A 22039-nucleotide genomic window follows, 5' to 3' on the forward strand; every position below is an offset into this window, starting at 1 on the left:
GCCAGAACATTGAGTAGAACTCATAGATTACCTAGCTCTCTGGACCTTTTTTTCAGGGTCCTGGTGGAAAACCATGCTGCATTGTTGTCTTTTACAAAACACTTCTATTCCCAGACATTGGCTGGAGATGATACTTGTTTTTAAATTCTTTTTTTTTTTCATGGAGAGTACATTTCCACTCAGGCGTCTCTAATTTTTATGTTCCCAGATCTACCGTTGGCACCTTCCCTTTCTTCAGGGAGAGTACCCACAGGAAAGGAAATGGCCACAGGACCTCTGAGAGCCAGGGATGAGGTGAGTATTTACTGAAATTCCATTCCCATGTCTAGACCTAGAGGCTGGCTTGGTAAATGAGATGTTCTGGAGGAATTACTTGTCTTACTTGGAGCCTCTCTCAGCATTTCTCTCCATTCTACTCATTACTCAGTCATTCACAAGTAGTTAACTATGACCGTAAAGATACGGGATTTCCATCTTCATTGCCCAGTAATGATATAGTTAGTGTCAAACACTACAGCAGACACTATTGGTCTTCAGGAAAGACTGCTAGTAAGAAAGGCTATCTGCAAAGTTCCTAAAGGAGTCCCCAAGTTGAAGAGTTGGAGGAAAGAGGGAACACAAGTGGAACGAAAGCAGGCAGTATAGTAAGTAGTGGATAGGCTGGACCATTGGGTGGACGGGCCTGGCCCCAATGTTGAAGTTTGTAGCAGCTTGCACAGATTATTTTATAAAAGGGAGAATGCTTATCAGTTGTCCATCTCATATATATGGTGAATGCCGCATGACGCATGCTTTACAATTACATGAGCCTTCAACGTTTAGTTTCCAAATATTTGGGTACTTTCCAAAGATGTCTTCCTGGTATTCGTTTCTGATTTAATTCCATTGTGGCCATTGAACATATCTTGTATGATTCAAATCGGTGTGAATTTATTGGTAATTGTTTATGACCCAGAATATGAGGGTCATAAAATTTATCTTGCTAAAGGTCTCATGTGCACTTGAAAATCCCACTGTCATCAAGTCAATTCTGACTCATAGTTACCCTAGAGGTTGGGCAGAGTAGGGTTTCTGAGACAATAGAGGTTTTATGGGAGCAGACAGCCTCATCTTTCTCTTATGGAGCAGCTGGTGGGTTTGAATGGCTCATTTTATGGTTAGCAGCCTAATGCTGAACCCTCTGTACCACCAGGGCTCTACTGTGTACTTTGATGCATATTTTGCAGTTGTTGGTGAAATCCTCTGCACATGTCAATTACTTGATCGTGTTTTTTCCAGTTTTCTATGTCCTTACTGTGCTTCTGTCTACTTGCTGTACTACTTATTCAGAATGTTGAAATCTGATGATAATTTTTGACTTGTTCTTGCACTTCTGTTTTTGTTTCATGTATTTTGGAGCTCTTATATTTGGTGTATAAATATTTAGGATTGTTATTTCCTTTTGATGAATTAATCCCTTTTTTTGTCATCATGAAATATAATACTTTTTATTCCTGGTAGTAGTCCTTGCTCTGAAATCTGCTTTATCTGGCAATACTATAGCTACTTCAACTTTCTTTTGATTGGTTTTTCCATGATATATTTTTTCTGTTCCTTTACTTTTTTGTTTTTTTAAAGTTTTTATTGTGAATTGAGTCATAGTGTACATGGGGGAACATCAGTTTCACACTCATCCTATCATATTTTGTTTCATTGCAATGATTACAGTCCCCTCCATGCATTGTCATTCAACAGTATTTGTTTCTATTTCCTGTTTTTTCAAATGTACACAAAAACACTTGGAAATATGTAATCATTTAAACAACCAAGCAAAGAGCACATTCTGCAAGCCTGCCTCCTAGCTGCCAGCACACAACCTTTCTCTTTCCATGAGTCTGGAGTCCTCAGATGCTCTATCTTTCGATGTTCCTTTAACTTCTCTGTTTCTTTATACTTAAGTGAATTATGAGCAGAATTTAGTTGCCTTTTTTTTTATACAGTCTGACAATCTCTGACTTCAAATTGTAGTGTTTGTTGTTGTTGTAAGTGCTGTTGAGTCTGTTCTGAATCATAGTGACCCTATTATAGAGTTTCCAAGGAGCAGCTGGTGGATTTGAACTGCTGTCCTTGTGGTTCACAGTCCTGTGCTGATCCTACAGCGCCATGCCACACCAGGAGTCTTAGAAATTGGATTATTTATATGATTTACATTTAATGAAGTTATTGTTATGGTTTTATTGATCTTTTCCACTTTTCTGCCTTCTTTTGGATTGAATATTTATCTGCTATATTAGCTGTAAGTATATGATGGGCTTTAAAACTGTTTGTGGAAAAGTTTTTCCCTGAACTTTTTGAAGCCCCCCTTTGAAGTTCCATACCCATACCTACCTTTGAGTTAATCTTAGATATATATTGTGTGGTGCCATCGAGTTTATTCCAACCCATTGGTGACCCCATGAGCAGAGTAGAACTGTTCCCTAGGGTTTTCTTGGCTGTAAACCCTGTGGAAGCAGGTCAGCAGGTCTACATGCAAATTTACTCCAATTGTGTTTTGATTGTATGGATCTCATGTGGTAGTAGTCTTCAGTTGAGGCTCATGAGTTCAGTATTCACTAACTTCTCTCATATTTTAAGTGTTTTTTTGTTTGTTTTTTTGGTGGCCTTGATAATTGAAGGAAGCTTAGTTAGATTTAAAATTTGTGATTGATGACTTTTTTTTTTTTTTTTTAACTTTTATTGTGAATTGGGTGAAGGTTTACAGACAAGATAATCATTACAAGATAGCTTTACATTTAACAAATTATATATTTTGTTTCCTCTCAGTAATTACAAAATCCCCTCCTTGTAACAACAAGTTAGCCTACTCCTCCCTGTGGCCCTCCATTTACATCTTATATTTCACAAACGAACAAAGCAAAAATATTTGATGTACACATACAAAACAAAAAATACACATTCATTTAAATGTCCAAAGGAGTCTTGGTATGGTACTGTGGGCTAATGCGTTAGACTGCAAGGTTGGTTTGAACCACAAGGTCGGAGGTTCAAGCTCACCAGCTGTTCCTCGGAAACCCTATACAGGGCCGCTATGAGTTGGAACTGACTCAATGACACTTAACAACAACAACAAATGCCTAAAGGGCACATTCTGCCAGCCAGGATCCTTCCCCTCAGGCACACAGCCTTACTCGGTCAGTCTTTGGGCCTAGAGCCCACAGTTGCTCTGTCTCTCCAAGCCACCGTCTATGCCACTGATCTGCTGTTGCCACTTTCCTAGGTACAGATCTCACAATCCACTCATGCTCTTCCTTCTTGATGGTCCTGGGATCATATGTTCCTGAAATTAAAGATTAACTACTCCCCCCTCTTAGTTATACATTAGCAGGATTGTGATACTAACAAGTACTCACAACTGAGTTATAAAATCCTGTCACCATCATTCGCCCCATCCCTCTTCCTGATTTGTTTAAAGATGCTGTTCTATTATTGTCTTGCTTTGCATGCTGTTTCTGAGAAGTTGGATGCCAGTCTTATTTTCTTGCCTGGTTATTTGACTTTTTGTTCTTTGAACATGATTGTACACAGCAGTTTTGAAGTCTTTTTCTGCTAAGTCCAATATCTTGGTCACTGAAATAATTTATATTTACTGCTTTTTCTCTGAGTATAGGTCCCATTTTCCTGCCTTTTTTGTATGTGGATGTTTCATAGTATTTTGCTGAACACTGGACTTGTTAGATAATATATTGTGATGACTCTGGAAATCTATTTTTTGCCTCTGAAAATAGTTGCTCTTGCTGCTGTTTTTCTTTTGCTGATTGTTTAGTAACTTGCCTGGAGTGTATCTTGAATATGTGTTTCCCCTGTGGTATGCAGCCGCTGAACTTCTGTGTTTACATCCCCTGTGGTATGTCTGCTGAACTTCTGTATTTATTTTTGTTTTTATTTTAAAACTTAACTTCTTGAGGGTGGCCGCTATGATTGCTGTACTAAAGCCCCGTGAGCAGGAATGCTTCCAGCCTCTGCTAATGGATATCTGTTTATTATCAGAAGGACTTTCTAAGTTCTTGTAGTTTAAATGTGCCTTGTTTTTACTTCCTGCCTTGTTTTCTGCACTTAGATGCTGCATGGCTCCTGTTTAGCCGGGAGAGTGTGTATGTTTTGGAAATTCTCTGGTCTCTACTGTATAGATGAGTGGAAACCTTATCAGGGTCTATTATGACTGTCTCATTTCCTCAATCTTTCTTTGAAATGTTTGGCTTGTCTGCTGGTCATTGCTTACCCCAAGAGGAATCATAGTCTCAGTCTAGCTGAGCTACTGGTCTCCCCTGTTCCTTTGATACCAGATTGCTACTATTTATGAAAAGGTTGCTGTGCATGGGTTTTTTAAACGATCCAGTCCAAATTAACTCTGTCCCCTCTAGCATCTAAGTAGTTGATTTTCAACCAAACCTGCCCTCAGCAAGAACAGCACAGTCTTCCACTCACCTTCCCTGAGATTTAATAGTTTTCTCAGGAATAACTATTTCTCAATTTTTTATGTGTCTTTAGTTGATTTCCAAAACTGTTATGGTTGTATTATCTATGTAAGTTTTCTATAATACAAAAATGGTCTAAAAAAATTACTTTGAAAAAGTGTGAAATTATTTATAAGTTAAATAACTATCAGTCCTGTTGTACAACTTCTCCATGTTTTTCTGTAAAGGCTCGTATCTATTTTCCATCCCCAATATTGTAAATCAAGAAAACATCAAAAATAAACAAACAAAATGTATCTAGACAAGTGATCTTAAGTAGTTTACCTGGGCTTTAAAATTTTTAATTTTTTTGGTACAAATATACACAGCAAAAGATAGATAATTTCAACCAAGTCTTCATATATGTACAATTTAGTGACATTCTGCAACTTGTGGAACCATTCTTGCTATCCTTTTCCAAATTATTCTACCATTATTAATGAGATGTCACTGCCCCCTAAGCTTGTTGTCTATTTGGTGCCACACAGGTGAATCTTTGAAAGAGCACAGTGCTCAAGACAGACATACTTTGCTAACTGAGCTAAACTGTTGTTTTGTTCAAAGCAGCTTTTGAGAAAAGTTTTTGATGTGAGATTTAAGTGTTAAAGATTATCTCAGGGCAATACTTTTAGGTCTTTATACAGCCACAGTAAAGAGTTCTGGTAGCATCAGTGGTTACAAATTGGGCTGCTACCCTCAGGGTCAGCAGTTTGAAACTACCAGCTGTTCCTCGGGAGAAAGATGAGGCTTTCTGCTCCCATAGATTTGCAGCCTCGGAAACCCAGTACACAGTCACTATGAGTCGGAACTGTCTCCATGGCACATAACAACAACAACAACAACATACAGTCTCAGTGGTCCCAGGTCTAGATTCTATTGAGAATTTGTAATTCTATGCCATTTTTGTCCTCCTTTCGATTAAGACTCTTTCATTGAACTTCAGATGAAAACATTCAGTAATGGTTGGGATTCCTAGTTCTCCTGACATATTGAACATCATTGGGTCTCTTGACTATATGTCGTTGTTGTTAATTGCCATTGAGTCAGGTCTGATTCATAGTGACCCTGTATGGGGTTTCCGAGGCGTGGTTGTTAAGTTTGAACTGCCAACCTCACGGTTCAAACCAACCTTGGGGTTAAGTGATTATCCTATGGAGCCATACCAGGCCTTCTTGTTAGGTGCCATCATTTTGGTTCCAATTCATAGTGACCCTATGCACAACAGAACAAAACACTGCCCAGACCTGTGCCATCCTCACAATTGTTAAGTGTCAGTTCATCTTGTTGAGTGATCTTCCTCTTTTTTGCTGACTCCCACTTTTCGAAGCATGTTGTCTTCTGAGGACTGACCCCTCCTGAGAATAAGTCCAAAGTTTCACTATCATCGCTTCTAGCTGGAACATTCTAGCTGTACTTCTTCCAAAACTGATTTATTTGTTCTTTTGGCAGTCCATGGTACTTTCAGTATTTTTCTTCAATTTCATAATTCAAACACATTGATCCTCTTGGGTCTTCCTTATTTATTGTTCAACTTTAACATGTATATGACCCATGGCTTGGGTAAGGTACACCTTAGTCCTCAAACTGACATCTTTACTCTTTAACACTTTAAAGAGGTCTTGTGCAATAAATCTGCCTAATACAATACATTGTTTCATTTCTTGACATTTGTGTCTATGAAAATTGATTGTGCATACAAGCAAAATGAAGTCTTTGACCACTATAATCTTTTCTCCATTTATCATGATGTTATTTATTGGTCCAGCGGTGAGAATTTTCAGTTCCTTTACATTGAGGTGCAGCTCATATTGAAGGCTGTAGTCTTTGATCTTCAACAGTAAGTATTTTAAGTCCTATTTGCTTTCAGCAAACAAAGTTGTAGCACCTGCATATCACAGGTTGTTAATGAGTCTTCCTCCAATCCTGATGCTATGTTTTTCTTCATATACTCCAGTTTAACAGATTATTTGCTCAGCATACAGATTGAATAAGTATGGTGGAAGAATACAACCCCAGTGCACACCTTTCCTAATTTTAAACCATTCAGTGTTCCCTTGTTCTGTATGCACAGCTGCCTCTTGTTTCTGGCATTATATCTGACAATATCAGTAATGGTAGCTGCATACTATCCATGTCTTTGTGGTCTCATGACATAGAAAGCTAGAAGGCAGATGTTCATGGTGGTAACTTGGCCCATTTTTTCCCTAAATGTCATAAAATACACAATATTTACCTTTTTAACCTGTTTTTAATTATTTTGGATATCCACATATGAGAGATATTATAGGATCAAGTGGTAAAACTTCTGGAACTACCAAATGGTTTTCCACAGTAGATATATCATTTTTTAAAATTATTATCAGTTGTTGTTGTTAGGTGCCATTGAGTCAGCACTGACTCATAGCAACCTTATGCACAGCAGAACGAAACAATGTCCGATCCTGGGCCAACCTCATTACTGTTGCCACACTTGAGTCCGTCGATGCTGCCACCTGACCAATCCATCTCGTTAGGGGTCTTCCTCTTTTTCTCTGACCCTCCATCTTACCAAATATGATATCCTTCTCCAGCGACTGTTCCCTCCTGACAATATGTCCAAAGTATGAGAGACGAAGTTTGGCCATCTTGGCCTTTAAGGAGCACTCTGGCTGCACTTCTTCCAAAACAGATCTATTGGTTCTTTTGGCAGCCTGTGTCACTTGTAGTATTCTCCTCCAAACACCATAACTCAAAGGCATCAATTCTTCTACGGTCCTCCTTATTCACTGCCCTGCTTTCGCATGCAAATGAGGTTATTGAAAATACCATGGCTTGGGTCAGGCATACCTTATTCCTCAAGCTGACATCTTTGATCTTCAACACTTTAAAAAGGTCTTGTGCAGCAGATTTGCCTAATACAATACATCGTTTGATCTCTTGACTGCTGCTTCTGTGAGTGTTGATAGTTGATCCAAGAAGAATGAAGTCCTTGACAACTTCAGTCTTTTCTCTGTTGATAAGAATGTTGTTTATTGGTCCAGTGGTGAGGATTTTTGTTTCCTTGACATTGAGATGTAATCCATACCAAAGACTGTGCTCTTTGATCTTCATCAGTAAATGTTTCAAGTCCTCTTCACTTTCAGCAAGCAAGGTTGTATCATCTGCATATCGCAGGTTGTTAATGAGTCTTCCTCCAATTCTGATGCCACGTTTTTCTTCATAGAACCTAGGTTCTCCTGTTATTTGCTTAGCATACAAGTTGAATAAGAATGGTGAAAGAATACAACCTTTCTTAATTTTAAACCATTCAGTGTTCCCATGTTTTGTTCAAACAACTGCTTCTTGGTCCATGTACAGATTCCTCATGAGTACAATTAAGTGTTCTGGAATACTCATACTTCGCAATGTTGTCCATAGCTTGTCATGATCCACACAACCGAAAGCCTTTGTGTAGTCAGTAAAGCACAGGTAAACATCTTTCTGATAATTCTCTGCTTTCAGCCAAGATTCATCGGACATTAGCCATGATATCCCTCGTTCCACGGTCTCTTCTGAATCAAACTTGAACCTCTGGAAGTTCTCTGTTAATGTATGATTATAGCCATTTCTGTATTACCTTTAGCAAAACTTTACTCGCTTGAGATATCAACGAAATTGTCAGATGATTTCCGTATTCCATTGGGTCAGTCAGCTCTCATTGGAATGGGCACAAATATGGATCTCTTCCAATCAGTTGGCCAGCTAGTTGTCTTCCAGATTTCTTGGCAGAGATGAGTGAGTGCCTCCTGTTCCGCCTCACTTTCTTGAAAGATTTCAAGTTTTATTATTATCAGTAGTTTATGAGAATTCTAATTTCTAGACATCCTCTGTTGGCTGGATAGGTAGGAGGTTAGTGATCTTAGAACACTTGGTATTACATTCAAAGCATGTTTAGAAATCTTATTTTCTCACTGGGCAACCTTTTTGCATTCTCTACCAAGCCATGAAGGAGCTGTGGTAGCGTAGTGGGGGTTATAAGTTGGACTGCTAACTGCAAGGATAGCAGTGTGAATCTACCAGACACTCTGCGGGAGAAAGATGAGGCTTTCTGCTTCCATAAAGATTTACAGCTTTGGAAACCCCATATAGGGTCGCAATGAGAACTGACTCCACAGCACACAACCACCACCACCAAGCTATGGGCAGGAGGGGCACCTGGATGAGCAGAGATGTGTTTTATGTTACAGGCATTTGTGGCATTCAGGGATGTGTCTGTGGACTTCACCCAGAATGAGTGGCAGCTGTTGAGCCCTGCTCAGAGAACCCTGTACAAGGATGTGATGCTGGAGAACTATATCAATCTGAGCTCACTTGGTAAGATGGACTTCACTTAAGACATAAATTATGCCTGTTGGGTATTCTAGGATATATGGTTCACCTGTTTTGCCAACTGACTTTTGGCTTAGGATTTAGGATGCATCAGCAAAGACATTCGTTTCCTTGCTACCTAAGGGAAAAGCTGGATTTTGAGTTGAAAATATGTAGATGTTTCCTGTTGTGTCTGATATCCTGAATTTCCTGTCCTATTTCCCTCAGCTAGAAGCTCTGGTAGCGTAGTGGTTACGAATTGGGCTGTGAACCACAAGGTCAGCAGTTCGAAACTACCAGCTGCTCCGCAGGAGAAAGAGGAGGCTTTCTGCTCCTGTAAAGATTTACAGCCTTGGAAACCCTGTTCAGGGTCGCTATGGGTCGGAACCAACTCGATGGCACTTAACAACAACAATAATTTCCCTCAGCTGGGTCTTTCTTTTCTGTCTGGTGAATGGATCTATATTCACTTTCCCTTTCTTGTTCCCCCACCACCATAGCTCAGTTTTCAGAAGGCCTTTCTGTTCTTATTTGGCCTCTACATGACTGTGGATTCCTGCAAAAAATGTTACCAACCATTCCTCCCACTGCACTGTATCTGGGTTTGATAATTCACTACAGTGGCCACACAGAACTCAGACACCATACTCACAGATAGGGGGTTTATTAAGGAAGTTAACTAGTTACAGTTCAGGGTCAGATATGATCTGGGTGCAGCTCTTCCAGCCAGGACAGTCTCACCAGCAGGCCTCTCTGCTTGGCCAATGTGAACAAAGCTCACTGTAGGCTGCTGATAAATGCCCACAGGAAGTTAACTAGTTACAGTTCAGGGTCAGATATGATCTGGGTGCAGCTCTTCCAGCCAGGACAGTCTCACCAGCAGGCCTCTCTGCTTGGCCAATGTGAACAAAGCTCACTGTAGGCTGCTGATAAATGCCCACAGGAAGTACCACTGCATCTTAAGCCTCAGCCTGAAGGCACTCTGCTCTAGCTCCATGGGTCAGCAAATCTAGCTCCCCCAATTAAGGCACCCCACTCTGTAAGCTAGCCTCCTGCCCAAAGTCACTCAGCTTTACTTGTTCCGGGGACTCTGTCTTGTATTCTGGTTTGGGGTCTGCTGCTGCTGCTACTCTACTACTCCTGTGGTGTCAAAGCTTCCTGTCCCTGGGTTGAGGCGGTTCAGTGTGCTCTGGACTTAAAAAAATCTCTTGACTCCTGGCTCTTCTTTGATGGTATCGAGAAGCCCTATTCTGACTTCTGAAATGGCTCATGTTATGCGTGTTGGAGTTTCAAGGTTTTACTATTACAATTAACTCTGTTAACCACTCACAACTGAATCATATAATTCTATCAGCATCTTCTCCCATCTTCTCATACTCAGACCCAGCAGAGCAAAAATGTTTGGTGGGAGTTACAAAGACTATGGGATAGAAAAGACATTAAATTGTTCAATACACTGCAGTTCCTAAGAGGCACCTAATTTTCTTTCCTTATGAACAGGAATATCATTTTCTAAACCAAAGCTCATCACTCAGCTGGAGCAAGGGATAGCACCCTGGATAGAAGAGAGAGAATGTATACTGGGCCCATGTCCAGGTGAGTAGGGAGGGAGCACAGGGTAGATGGCACATGCGCCAGCTCAGTAGGTGGGGAAGGAGAGGTAGTGTTTATGTGTACAGGGGAGGAAGCTCTCGTTTGGGCTTTGCAGGCTGCTGCTCAGGCTGTCTGGCACTGTCTCCATTCTAGACCTTTATCTTCAAGCAGTGGCTCTCTGTACATCCTTTGTCTCCTTTCCTTCCAGCTGGCTTGTATTTCCTAGAACTCCTCATTCATGGTTTCCATTTTGTTGTCCTGACCTTCTGAACAGCACCTACTCTGTGAGCTTATCTATGTCTGCTGCCAACTCCTGATCCTTCCATTTCTTTTACTTTTAACCTTATAAATCCTTCTTTGTTCATATTCCTACCTCTTCATCTCTGTTAGTTATTTTCTTCTTCTTTAACCACTTTAGAAATATTTAAGAATACAGGTAAGTTTGAAGAATGAACACCTATTTGGTAATCTCTAAGATTAATGTTTTAGTTAGGGTTCTCTAGAGAAACAGAACTAGTGAAAGATCTATCAATCAATTGATAAAGAAAATTTTATTTTAAAGAATTAGCTCATAAAACAGTGGGGCATGGCAAATTCATTTGTGTAGGTCAGGTGACAGGCTGAAGATTCTTGCAGATTTGTGTCTCAAAATCCATAGTTCACACAATGGGAAGAGAGTAGAATGAGGGATTTCTGGAGGCATGACACATACTAGAGGAACTCCATTATTGCTCTTGAGGCCTTCAACGAATTGATTGAGACCTACCCGCATTATGAAGGGTTAAATGCTTGCTTGTTAGTGAAAGGTTGGCAGTTTGAACCCACCAGCCGCTCTGCGGGAAGAACGTGGCAGTGTGCTTCTGTCAATGTTACAACTTTGGAAACCCTATGGGACAGTTCTACTGTGTCCTATAGGGTCGCTGTGAGTTGGAGTCAATTTGATGGCAATTTTTTTGTTTTGTTTTTTAACTACTTCATAACAGTAACTAGACCAAATAATTGGCCACCATAGCATAGTTGTGTTGGCACATGAAATTAACCATCACCTTTAAGTAACAAATTTTAACAAAGCATATGAATCTTCTTGGTGGTGCAGTGATTAAGTGCTCAGCTGCAGACCTGGAGACTGGCAGTTCAAGCCCACCAGCTCCTACACAGGGGGGAGAGAGAGGGAAGGAAATGTGACAGTGTTTTCATAAAAGATCACAGCCTTGGACCTATATGGGACAGTTCTACTCTGTCCTTCATAGTTGCTATGAGTTGGAATTAACTCTCAGTAGCCAACAGTGGGTATTTCTTTCTTTCTTTCTCTTTCCTCCTTTCTATAATGCATCTTGCTTCATTCCCTCCTGGGGGAGGGAGAGAGGAAGATAGATGTTTACCTTATCAATTTCATTTACAGCTTTATTTTTTCACTTCACATATACCACACATGTGTTCCTTTGCATATTTTTAACCTTTTTATAAATGGTGTCATATTCTAGTCTTCTGCAACTCTTTTCACTGGCATTTTGTTTGTAAGATTCATCTACATGCATATATGTAGCTCTGGTTCATTTATTTTTACTGCTATACAGTATTACATTATATGAATATAGTATAATACAATTCTTTTTTTTTTTTCCTGTGTATTGAACATTTAAATTGTTACCAAATTTTGTGCATTTTGTGGCCATGATAGGTCATATGGTAGGAGTTTTAATTTGGATACCTGTGAACCTAAGCATCTTTCAATAAATTATTTGGCCACTAATGTTTCCCATGGTCAGATTGCTTGTTAAGACTTTTGCCTACTGTTTGCTGATTTATTTCCTTTGCTTATTGATCACTAGACATGCTTCATAAATTCTCAAAGCATATTCCTTATCAGTAGGTTAAGATCGCCCTCTCTCTCTGTCTTCCTCCCCTCCCCCTCTTCCCTCTTCAGTTATTGGTTTATTGGGGGGTCAGAAATGTTCAAAACAAAGTTCTTCCAGTCAGGACAGTCTCTCCACAGGCAGGCCTCTGTCTGCCTGGGCAATGTTGCAAAGTTCTTTAAGGTCTGTTGGTAAGTGCCCACAGAGCTCATCAACTGACCATAAGCCTCAGCCTGAAAGCACTCGCTCTAGCTCCATGGGCCAGCAAACTTGGCTCCGGCGGTAAGTACGTGGAGGCATACCACCTTGCAAGCATGCCTCCTGCACAGATTCAGTCTTCTTTACTTGCTCTGTGGGCTCTCATCTTACTTTATGAAGTTGTGTTTGCTAGCCTTGACATGTACTCATATCCACAAACACACACACACACACACACACTTGGATTTTTGATGATGTAATTCAGAATTTTAGTTTTAAGTTGCTTTATTATACACTTTTTGCAGCATTTTTACCCACTCCTAATTGACGGGGGTACAGTGGCTCTATAAGAACTAGACTGTGAACCACAAGGTCCGTGGTTCAAGCCCGCCAGCCTCTCTTTGGGAGAAATATGAGGCTTTCTGCTTCTGCAAAGATTTAAAGCCTCAGCAACTATGCAGGGTTGCTATGAGTTGGAACCAACTTGACGACACTTAACAACAAGAAATTGATAGATAGGGAACACAGTGACTCTATAGGATAAGTGCTAGACTGCTAATCAGAAGGTTGGCAGTTAGAGCCCACCAGGCACCCTGTGGGAAAGAGATGTTTTCTGCTTCCACAGAGATTTACAGCCTTGAATACTCATTCAGAATTGCTATGAGTCGAAACCAACTCAATGGCACTTAACAACAACAAATTGATATAAATTTCATTATTATTATCATTTTAAGAAATTTTATATGGCTAGCAACAACAACAAATGTATACTTCATCCCTCCCCATTTCCTTAAACCTCTGGCCCACCAAAGCTCAGCAAGGAGAAGAATGGGAATGGCTGCTCCTGTAGAGATTTAGTCTCAGAAACTCTATGGAGCAGTTCTAGCCTGCCATTTAAGGTTGCTCTGAGTCACTGGAGCTGTTACATATATTCTTATGTTTATGTTTTCATGAAATAGCTATGTGGATGAAATGGTTCTTTATCTTGGTAGTGGATATGTGTTTCACCTTTGCATCTGAATGATGATGTCTTAACTGAAGAGCAATTCTAAGTCATTGTCCTTTTTCCTAAAATATCTTGCACAGTTATTTCTCCTCAGAATTCTGTTTTCTAGTTCTAGTTTTGTAGATGAGAAGAAATAGGATGCTTATTTAATTCTTTTCTTGGGACACTAATATAATTTTCCTTTTGGAACTTTACATAAGATTTTCTCCTTGTTTTTGGAATCTCGGGATGTAGGATAAGCCCTGGACTGCTAACCACAAAGTTGGTGGTTCAAACCTACCAGCCACTCCTTGGAAACTTTATACAGGGTCACTATGAGTCAAAACTGACTCAACAGCACTTAACAACTACTTTATATTTGGATTCTGCTATTTTGTATTTAAACATGCGTGTTTTTGTAGTAATCTTATCTACATCTTTCTTCAAATGAGGAAAACTACCTTCTAATAGTTCCTTGAATACCTCTTCCTCTCTCTGCTCCTTTCTATCCTTCTGAAATAGTACTATCTTTTTCTTTTTTTTTTTTAACTACTTCATAACAGTAAATAGACCAAATAATTGGCCACCATCACCTGTAAGTAATACATTTTAACAAAGCTTATGAATCTTCCTTGGTGGTGCAGTGATTAAGTACTCAGCTACTAGCTAGAAGACAGGCAGTTCAAAGCCCACCAGCTCCTGCATACTGTAATGGTGGATGCATGACATTATGCATTTATAAAAACCCATCGAACTGTACAACACTAAGAATGAACCCTAATGTAAGTTATGGACATTCATTAATAGTAATCTGTCAATATTGGTTCATCAATTGCAAGAAATGTACAGCACTAATGTAGATTTTAGTAACAGGAGAAACTGATCTTGGGGAAATGGGAGAACATCGACCATTTATTTTTGGTACAGTGACTCTCTGTGTATTCTTTCCATTTTCTTTTGATACTGTCTGCATCGCTCAATATTTTACCCAAAGAATCCTTTAGTAAATCAAGTTGAGGCATGAGTTTTTTCCTCAGTTGTACCAGCTTGAGAAATGTGTGTTTTCCCTTTTTGGTTTTCTAACTCCAGATCTTTGCGTATTTCATTATAATATTTGACTTTGTCTTCTCAAGCTTCCCTTTGAAATCTTCTGTTCTGCTCTTTTACTTCTCTCGTCTTTCATTTGCTTTAGCTTCTCTATACTGAAGAGCAAGTGTCAGAGTCTCTTCTGACTTCCATTTTGTCTTTCTTTCTTTTCGGACTTTTTAATAACTTGGCCTTCTTTGTGGATGATGTTCTTGATGTCATCCTAGGTTTTCTGGGCCTTGCTATTAGTGTCTAATACATCCATTCTGTCCTTGAGATGGTCTCTAAATTCAGTTGGGATAAATTCAAGGTCATATTTTTGCTCTTGTGGACTTGTTTTAATTTTATTCAACTTTAGCTTGAACTTGCATATGATTAATTAATGGTCTGTTTCATAGTCTGCCCCTGGCCTGGTTTTAGCTGATGATACTGAGCTTTTCACCATCTTTTCCCACAGATGTTATAAATTTGATTCTTGTGTATTCCATCTGATGAGGTCCATGTGTTTAGATGTCTTTTATGATTTTTTAAAGAGGTATTTGCAATGAATAAAACATCATTCTTGCAAAATTCTGTCACACAATATCCAGAATTTCTGTCCTCAATGCCATATCTTCCAACTACCAATCCTTCTTCTTTATTCCAACTTTCACATTCCAGTCTCTAGTAATTACTAATGTATCTTGATTGCATTTTTTATCAATTTCAAAGTAAAGAATTGGCAGAATTTTTAGTTTCATCATCACTGGCTGTAGTGATTGGTGTGTAAATTTGAATAATAGTGGTATTAGCTAGTTTTCCTTCTAGGTGTATGAATATTATCGAATCATAGACAACATTGTACTTCAGTGAAAAAGTTGAAATGTTCTTTTTAAGCATGAATGTGATACCATTTCTCTTCAATTTGATGTTCCTAGCATTGTAAACCACAAGATTTTTCTTCTTCAGAATAGCCCTTCCCAGACCATTTCAGCTCATTAATGCTTAGGATGTCTCTTTATGCATTGTATTTCATTTTTGATGACTTCCATTTTTCCTAGATTCATACTTCACTTTCCTGTTATTAATGGATGTTGGCAGCTGTTTCTTCTCATTTTCAGTTGTGCTCCATCAGCAAATGAAGGTCCTGAAAGTTCCATTCACATTATTATTGTCAACTGTACTTTGAAGATGCAGCTCTTCCCCAGTCATATTTTGAGTGCCTTGTAACCTGAGGGACTCATCTTCTGGTACTAGCAGACACAAGGAGCTCTGGTAGCATAGTGGTTACGAGTTCGGCTGCTAATCTCAAGGTCAGCAGTTTGAAATTACCAGCAGTTCTGTGGGAGAAAGATGAAGCTTTCTGCTCCTGTCAAGATTTACTGCCCCGGAAACCCTATATAGGGTTGCTATGAGTCAGAACCGACTCCACAGCACATCACTACCACCTATTCAATTTATGGGAATCACAAAGACTGTTAGAGCTAGAAGGGCCTTATTACATTTCTCACTGCACTGCACTTGGACCAGAGTGTCAGCTCTTGAGAAGAAAAAGGGGTGGGGGGATTTGAAATGTGTTTTAGAAGCTGAGTTGATAGGACTGAGGGACAGGGACTGACTGAGTGAAGGCAAAGGAGAAGCAGACAACTGGATGACACTACGTTTTTTTATGTTTAGTTGAAGATACCATTCAATGTTTTAGTATATGGTGGGAGTTTGCACTAATCATGAGGCAGATGGAGATCAAGTCAAGAGATCAAAGAAAGTGACTGTAGGTTCATATATCCAGCTGAGTATATACTTTCATATAGTCTCAGCATGGTAAAGAGAGCTGGGAAAATAAATAGGGAGAAAGTGGATTGGAGAATTTGATCAGGTGCAGGCCCTATTGTAGTAGGACTCATGAACGAAGCAAGACAAAGACGAGGGATGTTCAGCTGGTGCGGTTTTTGTTGACTGTCTGCAAAGTGCAAAGTGCTGTGGAGGCCACTGAGACTGAGTGTTAGAAGGTTGGTCTTTTTTCCTGACCAATAAAAGTTATTTTAACTTTGTCCTTTGTATTTATACTGATTTCAAACAATTAGTGTCTGTTTTAATTTTGCTTTTCTCAACATTTATGTTAGATTTTTGTATGTAGTCAAAAATAGTAGTGTTAATTTGTTGCATTTTCTCCCATTTATTAACAAATGCTTCCTCTCCAGAGATTTGATAACTATTTGCTCTTTATGGAATGGCTAACATTAGTTTTTAAGTTGGTTTTGGTTGTTTGTACTTTGTTACATTTTATCAGAAAGTTATACAATTTATAATAAATAGCTCATAGTGCAAGACAAGTTATAGTTAAAAGGAACCTGAGTCTTCTCAAGTAGCTACATGTGTTCTCACTAGAGATAACACATGCCAACTCCACTAGCTATTTTGTTTACCTTTAGAAGCCCAAACAACAAGCATAGAGTATTACAGAACATTCATTCATGCAGTGCATTATCTTTTAAGTTCCTGCTATAATTGAGCTCCGTTCTTAGAATTGTGACCATCACACTGAGGTAAAAAGGATATTAACAACAATAAATAAATCATTTATACACATGCACCCACATATACAGACACTCATTAGAGTGCCTGATACTTGAAGAAAAACAATACAGGGAGATTAGTAATTCATGTTGGGTGTGAATGTGGGAGAGAGATTTGATGTAAGTTGCTCATGAGTCTTCCTAGAGAAGATGGCATTTGAACTATATCTAAATAATCATCTCTGGGGAGAGGGTGCCATGTTAAGGGATTAGCCAGAGGATTCAGTATTTAAGCAGTGAAATCTCAAGATGATAGCAGTAATTCAGGCAGAGAATGGTAGGAAATGAGATCAGATTGATATAAAGAGCTAGGTAATAATAAGACAATGTGGTCACTGCAAAGAAATTTCTGTTTTGTTCTGTGTGATGAGAAATATTTGGAGCATTTTCAACTGGGGAAGGCCATGCTATATTTTATGTTTAAGATGATACTCTAGCTGCTACTTGGAAAATCAGCTATAGTGGAATTCGTTTAGGAGACATTTTCAATATTCCAGGTGAGAGATAATACGATTGGACCTTAGTGTAGACACTGAGGTTGTAAGAAGTAGCCTGAGAGAGGGTTCTTCAGTTCTTTTGGACTTGATTTATAGTATTGACACTGAATGAGGTAAATCAAGTATGACATTTTTTTTTTTTTTTAATAACCAAATATAGTGGAATGCTAGATTTTTTTTTTGGGGGGGGGGGGGTGTAAAAAAAAAAACCTTTGAATCATCGTGGTATCAGGACCAGAATCCATTATATAATAAACAGGGCCCTGGATATACCTGTCTTGTCCACTGCTGAATTCCCACTTGACTGGCACAACAAATTTGGAATCTTGTTTGGGAGTGTCAAGTGTTGACAACTTTCTGGAACAGTCCCATATTGCCGCCTACATTTGGGGAGCCCTCTAGACCAAGGGCCTTCTAGCTCATTCACTCTGTTTTTTAATAGGAAAATTCACTGTGTGTGTTTCCACATACTTCATAGTTTGTTGTCTTTTAGTGGAAGCTAATAGTTTGTAGCTGTGATTTCTAACTGTAATTACAGCTGTTTACAGAACTGAGGTGCCTCTGCTGCTTACATGAAGTATTTCTAATCCAGATAATACACAGAACAACTCTTTGGTGTAGATTTTCTGCATTTCAGAAGATGCCATGGATAAAAGGAGCCCTGGTGGCACAGTGGTTAAAGTGCTGTGCTACTAAACAATAAGTCAGCAGTTTGAGCCCACCAGCCGCTCCACAGGAGAAAGATGTAGCACTCTGGTTCCTGAAAGTTTCTAGACTTGGAAACCCTATGGGGCAATTCTACTCTATCCTTAAAGGGTCAGTGTAAGTCAGAATGGACTCAATGGCAGTAGGTTTTTTATTTTTTTTATTTAATGGGTAAAAGTGGAATGAAAAATAGCTTCTGTAAAAGATACATAGTGGGAAAGAGTTTTTGTGTGTATTTTGAAGGGCATGCCTCATAAGACAGGAAGAAAGGTCTAGGCCCCTCCTGTAACTGTTCTGATGGAAAACTTTTTCTCCTCAGCAGAACCAAAGCCAGAAATCTATCCATGTGTTGACTGCCCTCTGGCCTTCTCCAGTCAACAGTTCCTCAGCCAACATGTTCTACACAGACATCACCTTACCATTGTCTCAATCTTAGGTATGGAAAATCACTCGGAACCAAAGAACCTTGGTCAAGAAGACCAGAAGCCACAACAGCAACAGCTTTCTGACCAAAGCTGCTGGGACGACAAAGCCAAAGGGCAAGTGAAAGAAGACTCCAGTTCCTCATTTGGGAGGATGAGTGAAACGAGGATTGTGAAGACACTTTCTAACCCACTCCTAGAACAGCTACTAAACTCTAGGGAAGGAAATGGGGCAGCAGAAATAGAGCCCAACCTAGCCGAGAGGGCGAACCCTGAGGCAGCTGACAAAGCATTGAAGGGAGTAGAAGTTTCAGGATTTGGAGCAGCTAATTGGGCTGATTGTGAGATTAGCCACAAGTCAGGCCTCCTTATAACAACAACACACTCAGGGGAGAAGTCATTTATGTGCAGGGAGTTTGGGCAAGGTTCTGGCAATAAATCACCATCCCCTATTACACCCCAGAAGATGCACTCGGGAGAGAAGCCCTTTGTGTGCAAGGAATGTGGGAGAGGATTTAGTTGGAAGTCAAACCTCCACCGACACCAGAGGTCACACTCAGGGGAAAAGCGTTTTGTGTGCAATGAGTGTGGACGTCCTTTTACTGAAAAGTCAACCCTCATTGCGCATCAGAGGACGCACTCTGGGGAGAAGCCTTATGTGTGCAGGGAGTGTGGGCGTGGCTTCACACAGCTGTCAATTCTCGTGAAACATCATAGAATACACTCAAAGGACAAGTCCTTTGTGTGCAGGGAGTGCGGGCAGGGCTTCAGGTTGAAGTCAAATCTCCTCAGACACCAGAGGGGACACTCGGGGGTGCAGCGGTTTTTGTGCTCAGACTGTGGGCGAGGCTTCAGCTGTAAGTCCGCTCTTGCCAGACATCACAGGACACACTCAGGGGAGAAACACTTTGTGTGCAGCGAGTGTGGGCAAGGCTTTAGCTATAAGGAAGCCTTCTTCAGACACCAGAGGACACACTCGGGGGAGGAGCAGGAGCTTTTTTTGTGTAGGGAATGTGGGAAAGGCTTTAGCTGTAAGTCCGCTCTCATCAGACACCAGAGAACACACTCAGGAGAGAAGCCCAATGTCTGCAGGGAGTGTGGGCGAAGCTTTATTGAGAAGTCACACCTCACTAGACACCAGAGAACACACTCAGGAGAGAAGCCCTTTGTGTGTAAGAAATGTGGCCGCAGTTTCAGCTTCAATTCATATCTTATCAGACACCAAAGGATACACTCAGAGGAGAAGCCTTTTGTGTGCAGTGAGTGCGGACGAGGCTTTACAGAAAAGTTAACCCTCATTGCACACCAGAGGACACACTCCGGGGAGAAGCCGTATGTGTGCCGGGAGTGTGGGCGAGGCTTTATCCAGATGTCAGTTCTCATCAGGCATCAGAAGATACACTCAGCGGAGAACCCCTTTGTGTGCAGGGAGTGTGGGCAGAACTTCAGACTGAAGTCAGACCTCATTAGACACCAGAGAATACACTCAGGGGAGCAGCAGTTCTTGTGCTCAGAATGTGGGCGCAGCTTTACTCGAAAGTCAGTCCTTATCCTGCACCAGAGAACGCACTCAGGGGAGAAGCCTTATGTGTGCAGGGAGTGTGGGCGAGGCTTTAGCTGTAAGTCAGCCTGCATCAAACATCAGAGGACACACTCAGGAGAGAAGCCCTTTGTGTGTGGGGAGTGTGGGCGAGGCTTCAGTGTAAAGTCAAATCTTGTCACACACCAGAGGATACACTCAGGGGAGAAGCCTTTTGTGTGCAGTGAGTGTGGGCGAGGCTTTACAGAAAAGTTAACCCTCATTGTGCACCAAAGGACACACTCCGGGGAGAAGCCTTACATGTGCCGGGAGTGCGGGCGATGCTTTAGGCAGCTGTCAATCCTCACAAGACACCAGAGGACACACTCGGGGGAGAAGCCCTTTGTGTGCAGGGAGTGTGGGCGAGGCTTCAGTGTAAAGTCAAATCTTGTCACACACCAGAGGACACACTCAGAAATTTTATGTTTTGGGAATGTTGGTGAGGCTTTAGATGTAAGTCAGCCTTTGCCAGACATAGGACATGCTCAGGGCAGAAGCAGTTTTGGTGCAGGGAGTGTAGGGGGGCCTTTAGTTGGAAGTCACATCTCAGTATACATGGGAGGACAAAATTTGGCCACCACCACCCCACCCCAGCACAGAACAGTCTCCTGGCCCTTCATATGCCCTATGAATGTAAAAATGGAATGGGAAGCAGTGGAAAAATGGGGCTTTCCTTAAGTCAAAAAGAGACTCAAATTGTGGCCTAATTTTCCCACACCAATCCCTCACCTTGGTTCATTTTTAAAAACATGACTTTTTTTAAAAGCTGTAAACATCTACCTCATATGTCAGCAAAGGTAATTAGGACTGGAACAGAGAACTCAAATTCAGCCTTTGTTTCCCCAAGAAATTGAACTTAGGAGAAAAATGAGTCTAGAGTCACATTTGTATATTCATTATAGAATCTAAACCTGTGGATAGAGATGAGAGTTCTAGGCATTGGGAGACAGTTCTCTAGAGGCACTGGCAGTGTTAGATTTGTATTGATTTCCCAAGGTTGTTTAGATAGCAGGCAGCCTTAGCAGACATAGATAGTGTCTTCCTCCAAGGCAGAAGGCAGATTTGTTTTTTTGTCTAGAATAATAACCATAATGCCTTTCTGCAGGGCAAAGGTTGGGCAGGTTTGCTGGAAACTCTTGTAACGATTGGGGTTTCCTAAGCATAAGGCATCTTACCTGCGACACATACCCAAGCCTATGTAGCTTCTACCTGGGCCCACCTCTGTGTCACTCCCAAGGGACTTGAGGGCAGACCGGAACCAGAGTGAACAGGAAGCACACCTGTCTTTTGTGCTATGAGTAATAAAGTTCTTTGTCTATAGCTCTGGAGTCTTGTGTCTTCTGCTACTATCCATGAAACTAACAAGCTAGAGTAAAATCTCACACTCTTTAATCAGCTACAATTATTTTTTTAGTTTTATTGAGATAAAATTCCATATCATGCAATTCACCCATTAAAATGCACAATTCAGTGTCTTTTAGTACAGTCATAGGATTGTGCATCCATCACCACAACCACCTTTACAATATATCCATCTCTAAAAATAACAAAAACCTGCACCCCTGAGCTGTCTCCTCAAATCCTCGCATCCACCAGCCCAAAGTAACCAGTAATTTACTTTCTGTCACTAGATTACTCTTTCTCTTAGCATAATGTTTTCAAGGTTCATTCATGTAGGAGTACTTCATTTTTATAGATGAATAATATTCTATTTTCCGGATATAATTTTATTCACCAGTTGATG

At 40.4% G+C, this 22039-nt stretch overlaps 1 protein-coding gene across 1 annotated transcript in view; it reads left to right on the forward strand.

Annotated features, from left to right (window-relative positions):
* Positions 1-261: 261 nt before the first annotated feature.
* Positions 262-22039, forward strand: part of LOC102841833 (Krueppel-related zinc finger protein 1-like) — a 65937-nt gene continuing 44159 nt past the window's right edge. The window contains exons 1-5 of the mRNA XM_006877262.1: positions 262-294; positions 8699-8825; positions 10320-10415; positions 18614-19426; positions 19769-20748. Coding sequence (XP_006877324.1) covers positions 262-294; positions 8699-8825; positions 10320-10415; positions 18614-19426; positions 19769-20748 — 2049 coding nt within the window. The remainder of the gene's footprint in view (positions 295-8698; positions 8826-10319; positions 10416-18613; positions 19427-19768; positions 20749-22039) is intronic.

Source organism: Chrysochloris asiatica, unplaced genomic scaffold (assembly GCF_000296735.1).
Source record: "Chrysochloris asiatica unplaced genomic scaffold, ChrAsi1.0 scaffold00450, whole genome shotgun sequence".
In the NCBI taxonomy this organism is placed as follows: Eukaryota; Metazoa; Chordata; class Mammalia; order Afrosoricida; family Chrysochloridae; genus Chrysochloris; species Chrysochloris asiatica.